General features: G+C 42.0%; 1 protein-coding gene across 4 annotated transcripts in view; it reads left to right on the forward strand.

Annotated features, from left to right (window-relative positions):
• Positions 1 to 19,904, forward strand: part of cep128 (centrosomal protein 128) — a 416,638-nt gene that overhangs the window by 388,263 nt on the left and 8,471 nt on the right. For all 4 annotated transcript variants that reach the window (XM_043696980.2, XM_087989605.1, XM_043696981.2 and 1 more), the window contains exon 21: positions 14,430 to 14,543. In XM_043696980.2, coding sequence (XP_043552915.2) covers positions 14,430 to 14,543 — 114 coding nt within the window. The remainder of the gene's footprint in view (positions 1 to 14,429; positions 14,544 to 19,904) is intronic.

Raw genomic sequence — 19,904 nt, forward strand, 5'->3', positions numbered from 1 at the left:
TCTTACTTACAAGGTAACCCTACCCCCTCTGTTTTTTTGCCTGTCCTTTCTATAGGATGGATGTTCATGGATTTAATTGACAGCTTTAAACCCTTGCAACCACGTCACTGTGATATTCACAACATCATCCCCGCCAATTTCAGTCAGCACTGTAGGTTTGCTTACTTACTTTGTTTCATAAACTGTGTGCATTTATGTAAAACACCCTCAGTTCTGCATTGACCACCCCGTTCTCATAATTGTCCCCTTACTGTTCCTGAAGTTAGATCCCTGACCCTTTCCATAGTCTCTGTCCTATTACTTGTTCTTGAAACTATAATACATGTCTCCTGATCCTACCCTTTTACCAGCTTAAAGTCCTTGTGACCATCCTATTTAGCCTTTCCTGGTCCCAGTTCGGTTCGGGTGGAGCCCATCCCAATGGTACAGTTCCTCTCTGCCCCAATATGGATGCCAGTGCGCTCAAACCTCATCTTTCTTCCCTCCCCCCTCTTCCTATCCCTGTTTCTTCTCATGCCCCTTTAGGTAGTCTGTGCCACCATATGCCCACCTCAAATCGACCAAGCCCTGTCAGGTTCTGCTTCCATATTTCTTTCAGAACCAGTGACCCAGTATGAAATGCAGTCTTCAGGATCCATGCAGTAGAATTGAAAATCATTTTAAAATCATTGGAAAGAAATTAATGTGCTACTGATATAATAAACTCCTGATTTTAAATACACTAACATTGGTAATAGAAAAAGAAACTACTCCAGAGCAAGAACATCATCTTTTAGATTCCTATTTGGATGGTAAACAATCATGAAAAGACATCAAATGTGTATTCTGTTATTAGAACAAGTTTTGAGAAGATTTGTAGCTCAGGTTAAGGTTCTGGATGTAGGTTTGCTCGCTGAGCTGGAAGGTTCATGTTCAGAAGTTTTGTCACCCTACTAGGTAACATCTTCAGTGGACCTCAGGTGAAGCAGTGTATATGATTCCTGCTTTCTATTTATATGTTTGGGTTTCTTAGGGTTGGTGATGTCATTTCCTGTGGTGATGTCATTTCCTGTTCTTTTTCTCAGGGGGTGGTAGATAGGGTCTAACTCAATGCGTTTGTTGATAGAGTTCCGGTTGTAATGCCATGCCTCAAGGAATTCTCGTGCGTGTCTGTTTGGCGTGCCCTAAGATGGATGTGTTGCCCCAGTCGAAGTTGCGTCCTTCCTTATCTGTATGTAAGGATATTAGTGAGAGAGGGTCATCTCGTTTTGTGGCTAGTTGGTGTTCATGTATCCTGGTGGCTAGTTTTCTGCCAGTTTGTCCAATGTAGTGTTTGTTACAGTTTTTGTATGGTATTTTGTAAATGACATTAGTTTTGCTTGTTGTCTGTATAGGGTCTTTCAAGTTAATTAGCTGCTGTTTTAGTGTGTTGGTGGGTTTGTGGTCTACCCAAAGAAATTCAAACATATAAATAGAAAGCATGAGTCATGTACACTGTTTCGCCTGAGGCCCACTGAAGATGTTACCTAGTAGGGTGACGAAATGTCTGGAAATGAACTTCCCAGCTCAGCGAGCAAACCGACATTTGTTATTACAATTTCTCAAAAGATTTTTTAATTCTTAGATCAATAGAGCAAAGTCACTATTAGATTTTAAAACCATGCAAGCATTCATCGTGGCTACAGGTGTCATAAAATGATGACTGCTACATTTTGTGAAAGTGACAGAACAGACTAGAACACAGTTTCCCTTCCAAAGCACAATGCCTGGTAATCAGTGGAGACAATGCAGAGTTTCTTTGTCTTCAACTTTCAGAAGCTGTTTCTGTTTTAACAGCCAGAGCTATCAGTTGATCTAAATTACAGCATGAAGCTTGACAACATGAACCTGCAGTAACATTAGGTTACATCTTTTTAATGTATTTGGCTCCTCCTTCAATGAAAAAAGTATAGTAATGGTTACACAGTATTGGTCAATGTACCTTTGTAGTACAGTTCCTTATGGTGAATCATTGTGATAAAACACCCACAGGGAGGTGATGGTGTAGCGGTAATTTACAGGGGGCTAGGAATCTGGAGACCCAGATGAATGCTTTGGTATGGATTCCAATTTCACGATAACAGTTTCTGGAATTGAAAAAGATCAGTTAATAATAATTAATAAAACAATAAATAATTGTTAGCATGCTAGCTTTGTCATAACAAGGGGGCACACTTTTAAAATGAAAGGTAGGAGATTTTGAGGTGATTTGAGGAAAATGCTTTTCACTCAGAGGGTGTAGTGGAGGGGTCTGGAATGCACTGGTTGGGAGGGTAACCTCACAACCTTTAACAAGCACTTGGAGGAGCACTTGAAATGTCATAACATTCAAGACCATGGGTCTGGTTGGAAACTGGACTTGTATAGATTTAGTGTATGTTTGATGAGCACCTTCTGTACTGTATGATTCTGTGATAAAATACATCATCCAATAAAACATTCAAAGGAGGAAGCAATTTTATGGTTATTTTTAGAATGCTTCCTTTCTCACCGTGCAAGGAGATATGTGTTTCTAAGGCTTCCCAACTCCACACCAGAACATGAAAATTGATGAGGGAGAAAATACCATTTTCTGTGATCCCCATAATGGGCACCTTGTCCTCAGGAAAGGTGCTTGTCTGATATGCAACAGATGGGTGGAGATCAGTCAAGATTAGAGTGGTGCTGGAAAAGCACAGCAATCCAGGCAACATCCGAGGAGCAGGAAAGTCAACATTTCAGGCAAAAGCCCTTCATCAGGAATGAGGCAGGGAGCCTCCGGGGTGGAGGGACAAATGGGAGGGGGGTGGAGCTGGGGAGAAGGTAGCTAAGAGTGTAATAGGTTTATGGAGGTGGGGATGAAGGTGATAGGTCGGAGAGGAGGGTGGAGTGGATAGGTGGAAAGGAAGATAGGCAGGTAGGGCAGGTCATGAGGACGGTAAGTACAGTAAAAATCTACTGTATCCGTTGCTCCCGATGCGGTCTCCTCTACATTGGGGAGACAGGATGCCTTTTCACAGAGCGCTTCAGGGAACATCTCTGGGACATCCGCACCAATCAACCCCACCGCCCTGTGGCCCAAAATTTCAACTCCCCCTCCCACTCTGCGGAGGGCATGCAGAGATTATGTCACATTGTCTATGATAACAGTATGGATGAAACCAGCAAGTTCTGAAGATGTGGTTTCGCCTTGTTGCTGCTTGAAGGCTGGATACTCGGCAGTTACTTTGACAGAACAAGGGCAATGGAACTGTCAAGCAAGTTCATGGAAGTAAAGCTAGGTGTCACTAAGATAATTGTAGAACCTCGTCCTATGTTTGTCTTAGATGTTACTAACGGAGAGCATGTAGATAAGAACACAAAAAGGAAAGAAACAAGCTTTTTCCCAGGGTGAAGGTTTCAATAACCAGAGATCATGAGAGGTGGAAAGTTTAAGGGGGATACACACAACAAGTACTTCACACAGGGTGTTGGGCGTTTGGAACGCATTGCCAGCAGAGGTGGTAGAGGCAGGCATGGTAGGTTCATTTAAGATGCGTCTGGACAGATGCATGAGTAGGGGAGCAGAGGGTTACAAATGCTTAGGAATTGACCAACAGGTTTAGACAGTACATTTGGATCGGCTTAGACTTGAAGGGCCGAAGGGCCTGTTCCTGGGCTGTAAATTTTCTTTGTTCTTTGTTCTATCATGGGATGGGAGAATTAAGTACCGAAGTATTAATACTAAGAAAGTCAAAAAGACACCGTTGATGAGAATCAACCATTTTAGGACATTTGCCATAATTTTGTCAATCACTATACCCTTTCTGTCCTGCTTTATTTTGTTTTGTGATGTTGGTTTATGGAGGAATGATTGGATACCTACTATGATATTTTACACTGGAACTGGTGAGTTCATAACAAATGCAAAGCAGGGCATTTTGGCAGGAAAGGGATACTATAAACCATTTCAACCTATGAGAAGGAAACCAAGTTTTTAGATTAGATTCCCTGCAGTGTGGAAACAGGCCCTTCGGCCTAACCAGTCCACACCGACCCTCTGAAGAGTAACCCACCCAGACCCATTTCCCTCTGACGAATGCACCTAACACTACGGGCAATTTAGCATGGCCAATTCACCTGACCTGCACATCTTTGGACTGTGGAAGGAAACCGGAGCATCCAGAGGAAACCCACGCAGACACGGGGAGAACGTGCAAACTCCTCACGGACGGTCGCCCGAGGCAGAAATTGAACCTGGGACCCTGGTGCTGCGAGGCAGCAGTGCTAACCACTGACCCACCATGCTGCCCAGATTGAGAACAAGGGAACTACCTGCATCAGTTGGACCACAACAAATCTGAGAGGTCCAAAGAATTGGAAAGGCATGATAAATTACAGAGTTTGAGAGTGGTGAGACTTTCACTGGAGAAAAACAATTCATATCATTCTTAGCATTCAGTAGATATGCAAAATTTGATGGAAATATTCGAATTATGCATCAAGATAGTCCTAAACTTCATGTTAATTCCAATGCAGGGGTAGTGATCTAATGGTATTGTTGCTGAACCAGTAATCAGAGAGCCAGGTAATGTTCCAGGGATCTGGGTTCAAATCCTAATATGATAGATGGTGAAATTTGAAGATGATGATATTTTTTAGAAAACTGGAACTAAGAGTTTAATGATGATAATGAAAGCATTGTAGATTGTTATGTGTCCTTTCAGGAAGATAACTGCCATTCTTACCTGGTCTGGCCCACAGCAATTTGGTCCCCCCTTAACTTAGGGATGAGCAATAAATGCTAGCGAATGTGCAAATTAAAATGTCTGAATGTTTAGCATGTTCCTCCAATGGATAGGCAAAAGTCTTACACTGAAGTCAATTTACATAATTATAAACTTCTGTTTGTTCTTTCAGAACAAAGATTCCTTTTCCAAGATTCCTCGCACCATCCTCAGTCAAGAGGATAGGCTGACTTCCTGCTCTCAGGCCTCTGCCTATGCTGCTGTACAATCTGTCACCTTGTTGTGTTGCTTTAGCATAATGGAGGCCTGTGACTAGTGGAGTCCCTCAGGGGTCTGTTTGTTATTTATATCAATGATTTGGATGATTAATAAGTTTGCTGATGACACTAAAATAGGTGGTATCATGGACATTGAGAAAAGTTATCAGAAATTGCAACAGGACCTTGATCAGCTGAGGAAGTGGGCCAAGAAATGGCAAGTGAGTTTAATATAGATAAGCCTTGCATTTTGGAAAGTCAAATCAAGTTAGTAGTTTCATGATGAATGGTAGGGCCTTAAGGAGTGGAATGGAACAGTGGGACCTTGGAGTTCAAGTGCACGGTTCTCTGAAAGTGGAGCCACAGGTAGGACAGTGAAGAAAGCTTTTGGCACACTGGCCTTCATCAATCAGGGTATTGAGTATAGACGTTGGGAAGCCATGTTGCTGTTATACAGGACATTGGTGAGGCCGCACTTGGAGCATTGTGTTCAGTTTTGGTCACCTTGCTATAGGAAAGAGTGCAGAAGAAATTTACAAGGATGTTGCCATGACTCAAGGTTCTGAGTTATAGGGAGAGGTTGGACAAGCTAGGACCTTTTTCTTTAGAGTGTAGGAGAATGAGGGTGATCTTATATAAGGGTATTGTTATGAAGATGTGGGTGTACTGTACCTTTAAGAGTGTTAAAAGCTAGCAGAACTACCTGACAGCACCAAGTGTTCTGATTAAGATACAATGTAGCATGTGGTCCAGCAGCCAGAGTAGCTGGTTGCCTGGAGACAAAAACAAGTTTAAATTAGGGCAATCAGTTTAAATTATACCGCCCCCCCCCCAAAAAAAACAAACTCCAATCAAGTTTGAATTTAGTATATTGATAGTATTAAAAACCAATGACGAATCTGATGCTTTAGGGGTGTAAGACCGGGAAAAATTGAACAGTTAAGAGAGAACTACCAAAACACCAACAGATGTAGCTGCTAGTCAGAACTCTCTGAGAGATACCTGTCTAGAGAAAGAGTTTGCACAGAGAAAGACATCAACTCAGACCTGGAGAGCAACTCTACAGAGGGAGATATAAAGAGAAGATTTGAACTGCTGGCTGATTTTGAAATTTCATGTTTTAGTAAATCTTAATCGGGGGTTTTATCGGACCATTATTATAGAAGGGAAAGTAAAACATTGGTTAGAGGAAGGAGTTGTAAATAGTTGTTAGTCAAGTATTCTCTGTTACATTTTAAGAAATGAAGTTTAAAATTTTTACTCTACTTAATTCTTGACCTCTCACATTTTCACAGATTACGGCACGGGGTAAATCTTTTCTGTGTTGCTGGTTTAAATTAGCTGGGGGCCTTACACTGTGTCGTAACAGTGTAAGATCATGAGAGACAAGAATGGGGTGAATGCACTCAGTCTTTTTTCTTGGGTTAGAGAATCAAGGACTAGAGGGCATTAGTTTAAGGTTAGAGGGGAAAGAATAAAAGGGTATCTGAGGGGAAGCTTTTTTTACACAGGGTGGTATGCATGCTCCTCAGATGCTGCCTGACCTGCTGTGCTTTTCCAGCACCACTCTAATCTTAACTCTGATCTCCAGATTCTGCAGTCCTCACTTTTGCCTTTATGGAATGAGCTGCCAGCAGAAGTGTTTGAGGCGGTTACATTAACACTTAAACGGCATTTGGCCTTTGTACAAATACATGGTTAGGAAAGGATTAGAAGGATATGGACTAAGTGCAGGGAAATAAGGTTACTGTGGATGGACAGTACTGTGTAAAATGTGGCATATCATCCTGCATAATTTTATGTGTAGTTATTTATTCTAAATTGCTTATTTTTTTTGTTAGCAACACAAATTCAATATCTGTTAGGTTGTATATTCTTCTAAACGATTGTATATTCCCAACAAACAAAATAATGTAGTTTCCCTTTAAGTTTTCCAGGACCGATTTTAGATTGGCTCGATTGCTCGTGTTTCTACTGGAGAACATTTTGCACATTATTTGTAAGATTATTGAAATTTGTCAAATAACTGAAAGGCTAAGGTTTTTTGCTTTGACATTGACTGATAGCATTCTATTCCATACACACATACCAATTTTCTACATCAACATCAAGAGAACGAAAACAAATTGTCTCATTGCTACAGGATCTATTGAAGTTTAATTTATTGATTTACATTGAAGTACTGTTCTGAGGTTAGTCTTATTTGTAAATTACAAAGAAATTCAAAGGTTGCAGTGAGAGCTGATTATTGACTGGAAGAAATAATTGCACTAGAAGGAACTATGTTAGTAGCCACCTCACCATGTGTTAATGCGAGTTAAGAGGCAAGATGGTTTGCGTGATATTACAACATGATGAGAGATAATTTTCTGCAAAAGAGTCAAAGTAGGACCTGCAGCTTAATCTTAGAATCAGTTTGGGTAATTCTGATTAAGTATTTGGCTTTAACCATGGTTAAAGCATTCAAATCAAAGTGGGCCATTTGAAGGAAAGAAAGAGAGAGAAAAGCTAACATTTCTCACAAAATTGCAAAGCACTTCAAAAACACAAGTACTTTTTGAAATGTAGTCACTATTATAATACAGGAAACTCAGCAGGCAAGTCGTCCATAGCAAATTCCCTCAAACCAGCAATGGGATAATGACTGTATGATCTGTTTTACTGATGTTGATTGAAGCATAAACCTTCACCAGGACATTAAGGATAATTGCCTGGCTCTTCTTTGAAATATTGCAATGTGATCTTTTATGTTCACCTGAGCAGGCAGCTGGAGCGTTGGTGGAAAGGCCTCCTAGCAGTGGTCAGAATGTGAGGAAGAAAGTAAATCAGGAGATAGAATAGGTATGTAGGAAAGGTACTATTACAACAATGAAAACAACAAATGCTGGAGATCACAGCGGGTCAGACAGCATCCATGGAGAGAGAGCAAGCTAATATTTCGTGTCTAGGTGACTTTCATCAGAGCTGAAGTGAAGTATGGAGGGGACAGCATTTACACGATAGTTTTGGATGGTTGGGGGAGGGGGTATACTGGGTGTAAGGTGCTGGTGGAGAAAAGATGTTGATAACTCAGATTAAATGATCAGAATTTGAGGATGGCAGAGCAATGGTGTGACTCCTGTCAGACTTGGAAGGACAGTAAGTGGGATTTGGGGGAGGGGGGGGAGGGTGGCGGATGGACATGTCAACAAGCTAAAGGAAAGGGAAGAAATGGTTCACAGTTTAAAAGTGTTGAACTCAGTATTAAGTCTGCCTAGCCTGAAGATGAGCTGTTGTTCCTCCAGTTTGTGCTGTGTTTCACTGGAACATGCGAGCAGGACGCTATGTTAAAGTGATCGGCTACGGGAAGGTCGGGGTCCTGACTGTGCACAGACCCAAGGTGTTGCGCAAAGCAGTCACCCAATCTGCGTTTGGTTTCTCCAATGTTGAGTAGGCCACACTGGGTGCAGTGAATACAATCCACAAGATTGGAGGAGGTCCAGGTGAAATGCTGCTTCACTTGGAAACGCTGTTTAGACCCTTGGATGGTGAGCAGGGAGGAGCTGAAGGGGCAGGTTTTGCCCTTCTGTGGTTACATGGGAAGGTGCCATGGAGACAGGGTTGGTGTTAATGGTTGTGGAATATGTTAGGGTGTCCCAGAGGGAATGATGCCTGCCAAATGCAGATGGGGGAGAGAGGGGAAGATGTGTTTGATTGTGGTGCTCTTTTGGAATTATCTGAAATGGCGGAGAATGATCCTTTCAATGCGGAGGCTGGTGGGCTGAAAATTGAGGACAAGGGGCACTTAACACTGTTGTAAGTAATAGGAAGGGACAAGGGTGGCAACATAGGTGATGGGTCGGATGTGGTTGAGGGCCTGTCAACCACAGTGGGTGGAGAAAGCATGGTCATGGAAGAAGGAAGCCATGTTAGCAGCTCTGTTTTTGAAGGTGGCACCATTGGAACAGATGGGATGTAGGCGAAGGAACTGGGAAAATGGGGTGCAATCCTTGCAGGACATGGGGTGTGATGAGCTGTTGCGGGTCATTTTAACACAGCATCGTGCTCACATGCCCGCATGTCTGTACTCAGCATGCTGCAGTGCTCCAGTGAATCACAGTGCTAACTGGAGGAACAACATCTCATCTTCAGACTAAGCACTTTACAGCCTTCTGCACTTAATTTTGAGTTCAACACCTTCAAACTGGGAACCATTTCTTCCCTTTCCTTTAGCTTGTTATCATGTCCTCCCCTCCCCCATCCCAATTACTGTCCTTTCAGGTCTGACAGGAGACACACCACTGTTCTGCCAGTCTCACTTTCCGATCCACTTAAACTGAGTTAGCAACATCTTTTTTCCACCAGCACCCCACACCCTCTACCCTCACCCCATCCTCAAACTATCGCATAAATGCTGTCCCCTCCACACTTCACTTCAACTCTAATGCAGAGTCACCATTTTGAAACATGAGCTTGCTCGCTTTCCATGGATGCTGCCTGACTCGCTGTGATCTCCAGCATTTGTTGTTTTCAGTACAGATTCCAGCATCTTCAGTAATTTGCTCCTATTATTATAATAATCGCGGGAGACTTCAATATGCAGATGGATTGAGAAAATCAGGTTAGAAGCGCACCTCAAGAAAAAGAATTAATGGAATATCTGTAGGATTTTTTTTGGAGCAGCTCTTGGTAAAGCCCACGCAGGAATAGATAATTCTGGATTTGATGGTATGTAATGAGGCAGACTTAATTAGGGAGCTTAAGGTGAAGGAACCCCTAGGGGCCAATGACCATAATATTATAGGATTCACCCTGCAGTTTGAAAGAGAGAAACTTGAATCAGTTTCAGTTGAGTAAAGGTAACTACAAAGACATGAGGGAGGAGCTGGCCAGAGTTGTTGAGAGAGGACTTAGCAGGGAAGGCTGTGGAGCAGCAATGGCAGGAGTTTCTGGGGCTAATTCGGGAGGCACAACAGAAATTCATCCCACGAAAGAAGAAACATACCAAGGGGAGGATGAGGTAACCATGGCTGACCAGGGAAATCAGGGATAGCATAAAAGCAAAAGAGAAAGCATATAATGTGGTGAAGATTATTGGGAAGCCTTTAAAAACCAGCAGAGGAAAGAAGGGAGGAGAGCACACCTCCATCTACAACAACGGAGCAGAGGTTGAGAGGGTGGAGAGCATCAACTTCCTAGGAGTGATAATAACTGACAATCTTTCCTGGACTTCCCATGTAGATGCGACGGTCAAGAAGGCATAACAACACTTCATCTTCCTCAGCCGGCTCAGGAAATTTGTCCATAAAGACCCTCACCAATTTTTACAGATGCACCATTTGAAAGCATACTGTCTGGGTGCATAATGGCCTCGTACGGCAACTGCTCTGCCCAGGACCATAAGAAACCACAGAAGGTTATGTGCATAGCGCAGACCATCACAGAAGCCAACCTCTAGACTTGTTATTGCTGCGGAAGGGCTGCCAACATCATCAAAGACCCATCACACCCCAGTAGTGCTCTCCGACAACCTTTTCTGTTAGGCAAAAGATACAGAAGCTTGAACACGCATACTAACAGGTTCAAGAACAGTTCCTCCCTGCATTTACTATTCCGATGGATGGACTGTCAAACATCATATAATGCTGATCTTGCCTAGCGCACACCCTATGCTTACTATGTCTTTGCTTACTATGATCTGCCTATACTGCTGGCAAACAAAGCGTTTCACTGTACTGAGGTACACATGACAATTAATCAATCAAATCAAATCAAATCAAACACAATGTGCTGCACAGAACGTTGCTAAATAAGATAAGAACCCATGGTGTTAGGGGCAAGGTACCGAGTGGATTGGGTGACTGGCAGGAGGCAGAGAGTGGGGATAAAGCGGTCTTTTTCAGGATGGCAGCTGATGATTCTGCATAGATCTGCTTTGGAACCAAAACTGTTCTGGTCAGCAGGGATGGGTTGGGCCAAAGGGCCTGTTTCCATGCTCTATACTTTTATAACTCTATTTACATTGTACATTAACAATCTTGATGAAGGAACTGAGGACATTATTGCTAAGTTTGCAGATAAAACGAAGAGAGATGGAGGGGCATGCAGTGTTGAGGAAGTGGGGAAGCTGTAGAAGAACTTGGACAAACTCGGACAGATAGTGTACAGTGTGGGAATTACTAATTCCACCCATGTCCAACTGCACAGAACAGCTGTTGAAGTGAGGATATTTGTTCATTTAGGTGTATCAATGGTTATGGAATTAAGCTGAGTAGCTGTGGTTAAGATCAGCCATAATCAAATTGCATTGTGGAACAGGTCAGAAGAACTGAATGGCCTACTCTGTTCCTGTATTCCTGTGTAAGTAAATATACTAATAGTCTTTTTTTTGTACATGTCAAGACTATATTTTGTTTATATCTCGATAGTTTTGAATGTGGACTGAAGTGGGAAAAGGATTGTTTCAAACTGAAGGTTTGTGGAAGGTATTGCTGCACTTTTTAAAAGCAAGTTACTGTAACTCATTGCAAGTCATGCACACATAGTTGCTGAGTTAAAGCAGTTGGAGAGGTTGTTTTTACAAGGCCAGCTTGTCTGGTGTATACAAAATGAGATTCGGCTGGCACAGGTTACTGATTGGTTTGCGGAGTTGTGACCATTTGTGTGTGACAAAGGCAGTCAGCCTAACATGAGCTATTGCCTGTGGGGTGGCTGAATTTGTGGATGTGTAGAATATTGGTAGAAGCCTTTGGACTGCTGCAAGGAGTAGATTGCATGTCTTTCTCTCCAGGAAATGACCTAAAGCCTGAAGTTCTTTTAGCTGTGGCTTTTAACCAATCTGGAGAAAAAAGGTTGAAGATCAGAAAATCCAGGCAATCAAAACTCTTAGCAAACCCTGTGGACTGGGATCAATGAACTGCTCTCTTTTACCTCCACTCCACCCACAACACAACTTTTGTTTGTTTGGCTGTATGTTTGCTTTGGGGAAGTTTTAGAAGGGGTTAGAATTTGAAGTAACAGTGTTACATGAGAACAGTTCATAGTTTACCTGTGGTTCAAAGTAATAAAGGACTGCAACCCAGTGTATGTTTTCTGTTAACCTGAATCTGTCTGACAGATAAATTGGGGACTTTGTGCACTCTGCTAATTTTTTCATTGTTTTTCTGTGAACTCTGTCTCTTAACAGTGGGGTGAACCAAGGAGTGGCAGAGGGAGCAATGAACTCTATTGCTGTAACGTCTTGCATTATATTCAGTTTTTCAAAATGATGCTGAAGCACGGTGATACTTTGCGATTTGCGCACGGAAAACACTTTTCACTGTGTTTTTATATACATGTGACAATAAATCTAATTGTAAATCAATGAGAGGTTACATACAGCAAACTAATAGCAATGAGGTGAATGTCCAGATAATGTGTATTAGCTGTGTTGGTTGATGTTGGCCAAGTTTCTAGAACAAATCCTTTGATCTTCAAATAATGCTGCAAAATTCCTTACATCCACATAAAGAGGCAAATGGAGGCCTTGATTTTGTGTCCCACCATCTGCATGAAGCACTGTGGTAACTGGCCTTCCAATAGATCTGTTTTTTGTAGTAGTACTTATAGTCATCGGTGTCTAAGAATGTGAACTGGTGCAAGGGGTTATAGATCTTCATCTTCATTAGATTGAAGAAGCAGCGAGGCAAGATGGAAAAGCACAGAAGACAAAATGCCCAAGAGAAGTTATATGAAATGAGAAGAAGGAGGAGATTTATTGCAGTACGTTGAATGGCATGAAGATTGACTGGGGTGCATGGGGCAGATTTCTCTATAACCTTCTGCCAGATTAACTTGTTATTATGAATGTATATGTTTCTGTTATCAATATTTTTCTCAAACCACATCAGTTTTATGCTGATCATAGCTCGTAAAATATCTCACAAATGATAAACTGTATTGATTGCATTGAGTGTGAAAATAGCATCCACTCAGTTTGAGGCCAGCGAGCAGTTCTGCATGGCTTCAACAGGGGAATACCAAGGTTAACTGGTATTTAATTTAAAAGACATCTTGGAAAAGTAAGTCTGTGCAAAGATAAAACGTTCAGGAGGATAGTGATTTCAGGCTGACAAGGATCCCCTTAGGCGGCATCATGAAAATTGCTGACTCGGGTTTGTACTCCTGCCAAATTAGTTTAACAAAATGTTAACCTGCCAGTTTCCAGCCTTAGCATTTAGTCCAATAAAATGATCCAGCCAGAATTGATTAAGAGTATGGACAGGGTCATCATTATAAAAGAAGAGGGACCCTTTTATCTGAGGTTCCTGAATGCTCCTCATTGAGCCTTGACATTGGCAGGGAGCGGTTAACTTTAAGTGCTGTAGCTCAGTGCATAACTGTGTCGCTCGGGTCAGAAGGTGGTGAGTTCAAATTTCAACCCAAAGCCCTGAGTATGTAATCTACTGCTGAAGTTCCAGTGAGCACACATACCCAACTTTCTACCTCAGGACATTGCCTCAAGGCAATGATCAGATACGTGTGATTAGGAACACAAATGGAATGATGCCGTTATTACAAAGAGAATACAGTGCAAGAGTAAAAAGCTTATACTACATTGGTACAGGAAATTGTTGAGACCGCATCTGAAGGACTGTGCACAGATTTGGTTCTTATTTGAAAAGGATTTAATTGCACTTGAAACAGTTGAGGGAAGGAGACTTACTTCTGGAATGAAGGGCTCCTCTTATCAAGAAAGATTGAAGGGTGAGGCAATAGCCATTCAGGTTTAAACGAATGAGATGTCATTTTGCAGAAACCAATCCTGAGAGAACTTGTTGGGTAAATACTGGGAGGATGTTTCCTCTTGTGGGGAAGATGAGAATTCAGGAACATAGCTTAAAAATAAGAAGTTTCCTTTTTAAGACTGAGTTGAGTATTTTTTTTCCTCTGGGGCTTATTGGTATTTGGACTTTTTATCCTCATAAAACAATCACTGAATTTATTCAAGGCTGAGTTAGATAGAATGAGGATGAGGTTGAGACCACAACCAGTTGGCCAGAATCTTAGTAAATGGGGGAGCAGGCACAATGGTCTACTCCTCCTAAGTCTTATGTTTCTTCCTGGGGGGAGGGGATGAACTGGAGGGCACCTAGGCTGTCAGTATTGCATCTCCCGGGAGTTTCCGCCACAGAACCTCTACTCGAAACGTTTGCTTGTCTTTTCTCTTTACCGTCATTTACAGACGAGCTTTGTGCTTCAGCATTTTTGCTTGTTGCTGCCATATTTTTCTTCTTCTGACCATGCCTAAACTGAGCGTATTTCATCGGTACAAAAATGAGCCGATTTCAAAACTACTTCCTCACCTTACTGTGCAGCATGTTAAAATAAATTTTAATTTCATACCTCAGAATTTTCTTCCCACTGTGGCTAGGATATTTCTGCACCTTAATGCTGTTTATCCTCCCCATGAACATGTTCTGTTTTAAAGGATTCCCAGCGTCACCGAGAGATGATAGAAGAAAGATACTCCAAATACAAAGAGATAGTGACTTCCCTGCAGCAGCAGCTGCGAGATTCAACAAGGAAGATTCGAAAATATCAGGTAAGGCAGGATTTGCATTCCATTTATAGTGATATGTCTTTTTGTGTAATTCAGTTCAGGAGCCTTTAATGCAAGGATTTTATTCAAAGAAAAAATGTTCTAACATTGAGTCACCTTCCCAGCTCAGTTGAGGTCAGTACCAAAAATGAAAGAGGAAAATGCTGAGAATTGATAGCAACTTGTGAGGGTATGTAAGAGGAAAAGATAGGTTAATGGTTCAGGTGTCAGAACTGAATCTGGAAACGAATTAGCTCATTTGTAGGATTAAACAAAAATGAAGAGAGTTGGGACGATCAAGAAAACATAAAGGCCCAGATTTTTGTGGCACATGCCTTTAAAAATGGCCTGCAGTGCGCAGATCCAAAAGACCCTCATCCATTTGCTGCAAGGGTCTTAATCATGAAGTTATGAATTGATGGAATTATGAATTTTTAGGGTAGTTCTAGAGGTTCTCCTGATGGGTAGATAAGGTCTTGTAGAACTGTTTCAAGCCCCAGCCCTTTCAAAAATAAACAACCTGCCTATGCCAGTGAAGGTTGAAAAAGTTCCACAAGCTCACTGTTTAGATAACTGTTTGTAGAATTGCATTACCTCAAAGGTTATCATTTTACCGTTATTAACATTTGGCTACTTTCAACCTGTCACTATCTCAGTGGGAGATCCTAAGTTCACAGTTTCATTGACAGCTGGATGATTTAGATGTCTTGATTGATGGGTTTATGTGGTCTGTTTTTATAAGGAGTGATGAACTTGAGGGTATTTACATGTTTTGAAAGGCCTATCATGAGAGCAAGCATTTTTCTTAAGATAGTGAAGGCTATGATAGATATTTAGAACTTCATCTGAACATGGTTCCTGAGGTCTGCATAAGGTGGATAGTGGGTCAGTTGACATGGAGGGTGTAAGTGCAAAGGGTGTAATTCGGCATAAGTTGGCATGGTGTATATGAGGGACATATTGCGTGTAGGTGCGAAATGAGATGGTATTAAACATATGAGGGACCATTAGAGATATAGGAATGGATGGGCCTGTGGAGTGTGTGGGGGATGTGATGGATGAGGGCTGGAGGACATACTACTTAACGAAGTAGGCATCTAAATGAAGACCTCCTCAATCAGCAATACTTTCTCCTGAGTCAAATGTGATGAGCCACAACATTTCGTGACGGTTGCTACATCTGCCTCAGGAGTGAAAATCTGGGTCTCTTGGAGTGTTTCGAAGGTACAAAAGAGGGAGATACAAGACTTTGTAAATTAGAAGAAGTATGAATTATTGGATGGGGTAAACAGGGTGAGAGTAAGTGTTAAAGGTTTTAGTGCCTTACAAAGCGAATTGGTTGACAGGCCTGCATGGAATGTCTTCTGAACTAATAGAAGGGAGAAAGAGGTAGACCAAATAATTGCAGCCAGTCAGTCTAATCTCACTGGTAGGCAATTCATGGAAAAATTTCTGAGAGACTGCATTAATAGTCCTTTTATATGGTATGAATTAATTGAGGAAAGTTTGCATGAATTTATTGAGGCTAGGTCATGTTTAAGTGATCTGATTGAATTTTTTGAGGTGTTAACAAGGAGGCTGAATAAAAACAGTGCATTTCATGTAGTCTACGTGGACTTTCTCAAGGCTTTTGACAAGGTATCACATGCAGTATGTTCAGAAAAGTAAAACTCCATGTGATTCAAAGCAAAATGGCAAGTTGGATATTCGAGTGGCTATAATCTATAAGGCTACAGATCAAGAGCTGAAAGTGAGTTCAGACTGGATATGATAGAGGCTGGCATGATGACTGCCTTCAGTGTTGTCAATTTCTATGGTTCTATTAACTCTTCAGCAAAGAATTTCATGGTCAACGGAAAAACACTTTATTTTTGTTTCTGGAGAGATGTGGACTTTCATAGGCCAATTCCGATACAGAATTGGCTGATTTACAAGAAGCAGAGTGGTGGTTAATGGATGTTTTTCAGGCTGGTTAATGGTTTGCAGTGGAGTTCCCCCGGGGTCAGTGTGGTATCCTTGCTTTTTCTGATATATAAATTACCTAGACCTTGGAGTACACAGCACAATTCCAAAGTTTACAGACAATACAAAAATTGGAAGCTTATAAACTGTGAGAAGGTGGAATTTCAAAATGGCAAGTTGGTAGATTAAGTGGCAGGTGGAGTTTAATGCAGAGAAATGTGAAGTGATTTGGTTTGATAGGAAAAACATGGAGAGACACTATAACGAGTATGACAAATACAAAGGACCTGGGTGTACATGTGCAGAAGTCCTTGAAGGTGCAGGGCAGGTTGGGAGAGTGGTTAACAAAGCATAAGACTGTGAAGGAATGACATTTTATTTCCAAATCAGCATGGTGATTGGTTGGAAGGGAACTTGCAGTTGGTGGTGGTCCCATGTATCTGCTGCCTTTATTTGCAGAGGCGTGGAGTACAAGAACAAGGAGGCAGAAATGGATACTGCAGATGCTGGAAACCAGAGTTTAGATTAGAGTGGTGCTGGAAAAGCACAGCAGGTCAGGCAGCATCCGAGGAGCAAGGAAAACCGACATTTCGGGCAAAAGCCTGAGTCCTGAACAAGGAGTTATGTTAAAGCTGCATAAGACAATAATTTGGCCTGAGCTGAAGTGTTGCATCTAGTTCTGCATGTTGCCCTTTGGAAGGATGTAAAGACACTGGAAAGTGTACAAAAATGATTGACAAGGATGGTTTTAGGAATGAGGCACCTCAGCTGTAAAGGTTGAGAAATTAGTACTGAATTCCTGAAAAGAAGCAAAGTGCAGTACTATGGATGCTAGAGATTTAAAAACAGAAAGTGCGAGAGGAACATAGTTAACAGAGTTCAGTATTGCTCTGTATCAGAATTTGAAGAGGCTAGAAAATGATAGTTTTTATGCTGTTGCCATCAGGGCAGAAGGGTCAGGTCAAACAGATGATGAGGATGCCCAGAGCAAATGAAAAAGGAAGTGCTAATGAGAATGGAGGAGAGCTATATATGAATAAGAAGTGTTAATAAAAGGCGTTAAACACAGAAAATAGCTCAGCCATATAGAGAGCAAACCTATACAAATAAGCCACTGAAGTGGGGTGGGGTAGGGAGGGGAGCAATGTTCCCTTGAGATCTCCCTTGTTCTGAACAGTACTGCAGAACCTTTATGTTCCTCAGAGAGAGCAGGTAGGACTGGTATTTAATTGCTTTTCCAAATGAAGACATTTCTGTCAGCGTAGCAAAATATCTGCAGTGAGGCTTGAACCTATCCCCTTCTCATTCAGAGTGTTACGGTCAAACCAAGACTGACAAGTAAGTGACGGTGACTCTCTCAGACATTGACCCTCAATTTTCTCCCGTAGTATTGCCATCTGTAATAAATTTGCTTATTCTAGTGATGGTGACGACTTGTTTCACTTCCTTTCGATGAACCTTTGCCTATTTAGCAGTTGACCTGATCCATGCAGTGCCAGGGAATTGAAGTTCCAATGTACGATAATCAGCCTACTTTCTACAGTGTTACTAAGTAAGACAATCACAGTGCCTTTGTTTGTAGGAGAATCTGAATGGTTTAAAATTTTCTGGGCAGATTATCTGCAGAAGCATTCAATTCAAAGCTTTCTGTGCTAAGCAGGAAATAAATCAAGCTTATTCATTATATCTCACTATTTGACCCATGATGGGTCACATGTCACATTGTTTCTTTGACCACTCAGTCACAAGCTGTGTAACAGTCTCTAATAAGAGGGGAAAGTAAACAATATTGTTTTCCAAGTCCAAATACCTAAGCAAACTGGCAACATTTCTGAATAAAACCGACTACCAAAATTGCTTAATACTGCTTCTTAAATTTGGAGGTCAATAAATTACAGCTCCTGACTGAAAAGACTGTTAAGAATTTCTCTCTCTTTCTAGTTTTAGCCTCCATTTCCCAGCCTATCATATTCGCTTTGAGATAGGGGCATCACCGCCGTAGCCAGCATGATCCCTAATTACCTTTGAGGCAGTGTTGGTGAGATACCCTATTTTCTTCTTAAACTGCTGCAGTCTATGCGGTGTAGGTACACCCCCAAAGCTGTGAGGGAGAGAGGTCCAGGATTTTGAGGGAGCAACAGTGAACGAATGATGATACAGTTCCAATTCAGAACTGCGTGTGGCTTGAAAGGGAGTTGGCAGGTGGTGAGGGCCCTTTGTCTGCTGTCCCTGCACTTCTAGGTGGCAGTGGTTACACGTTTGGAGGGTGCTGTTGAAGGAACCTTTGCAAATTGCTGTTGTGCATCTGGTGGTGACTGCACATTGCTGCCATTGTGTGTGGATGGTTACAGGCATTTTTTAAGGTGATAGATTGGGGGTCACTCAAGCAGGCTGCTTTATTGTGGATGGCATCCTGCTTCCTGAGAGTGTCGTTGGATCACCGGGTGTATCCGAGAAGTTCTTCTCAGGTTCGGTTAAATGTCGTTAAGAGAAGACTCAACAGTAGCAATTTGCGTAAATATGAACATTTGTTGGGTAACAATAAAAGATGGAAAAGGAAGGAAAAATAAAAGACTGAACTCAGAGAGTAGTAAAGGTATGGAATGCTTTGCCTGCAACGGTAGTAGATTCGCCAAGTTTAAGTACATTTAAGTCGTTATTGGACAGGCAAATGGACGTACATGGAATAGTGTAGGTGGGATGGGCTTCAGATTAGTATGACAGGGTGGCGCAACATCGAGGGCCGAAGGGCCTGTACTGCGCTGTAATGTTCTATGTTCTATGAACTATGAACATCTAATAAAAAATAAAAGGAAGGAAAAGAAAACAATGAGCCTCACACCCTCCAGCACGTTGGGGACTCCTCGATCGACGGATGGTCTGGAGGCTAAGGTTCACAGTTCCGGTCTAAGGTGAAGTCCAGTATTAATATCCCCAGTAATAATCCCGGCCAGACAATTGAGAAGTCACCAGTGGGTCTACCATTGGACCTGGACTTCTGGGGCTAGAAAGTCCCGCCCACTGAGCTGCTGGCAAATCAGAGTCCTGTGACTCTTTCACACAGCTGCGGCATCTGGGAGATGGAGATTGGCGCCAGAATGACGCTCATTGGATCATTGCGAGATGGCAAAGGGTGTTTCACATCTTTGGGGATTGTGGGGATCAACTGCAAGGGCAGGAGCCTGACCATCAATGATACCCTCTTATTTTCCCAAATCTATATCCCACAGAGTGTCTTTGAACAAGGAACCCTCGTCAGCAGGCCATAGCAACCCATGCAGGTTTGCATGGTGTAGTCCCCACACTGATAAGCCAACCTGTCACTGGGTTAATACCAGGGCTGGTGTGAAGAGGCCCTTCATTGGGAATTATTTTCTCCTTAGGTGCCTCAACTGGCAGTGT

Source organism: Chiloscyllium plagiosum, unplaced genomic scaffold, assembly GCF_037043375.1.
Source record: "Chiloscyllium plagiosum isolate Xiang-an unplaced genomic scaffold, Cpla_swu_hap1 HiC_scaffold_8, whole genome shotgun sequence".
In the NCBI taxonomy this organism is placed as follows: domain Eukaryota; kingdom Metazoa; phylum Chordata; class Chondrichthyes; order Orectolobiformes; family Hemiscylliidae; genus Chiloscyllium; species Chiloscyllium plagiosum.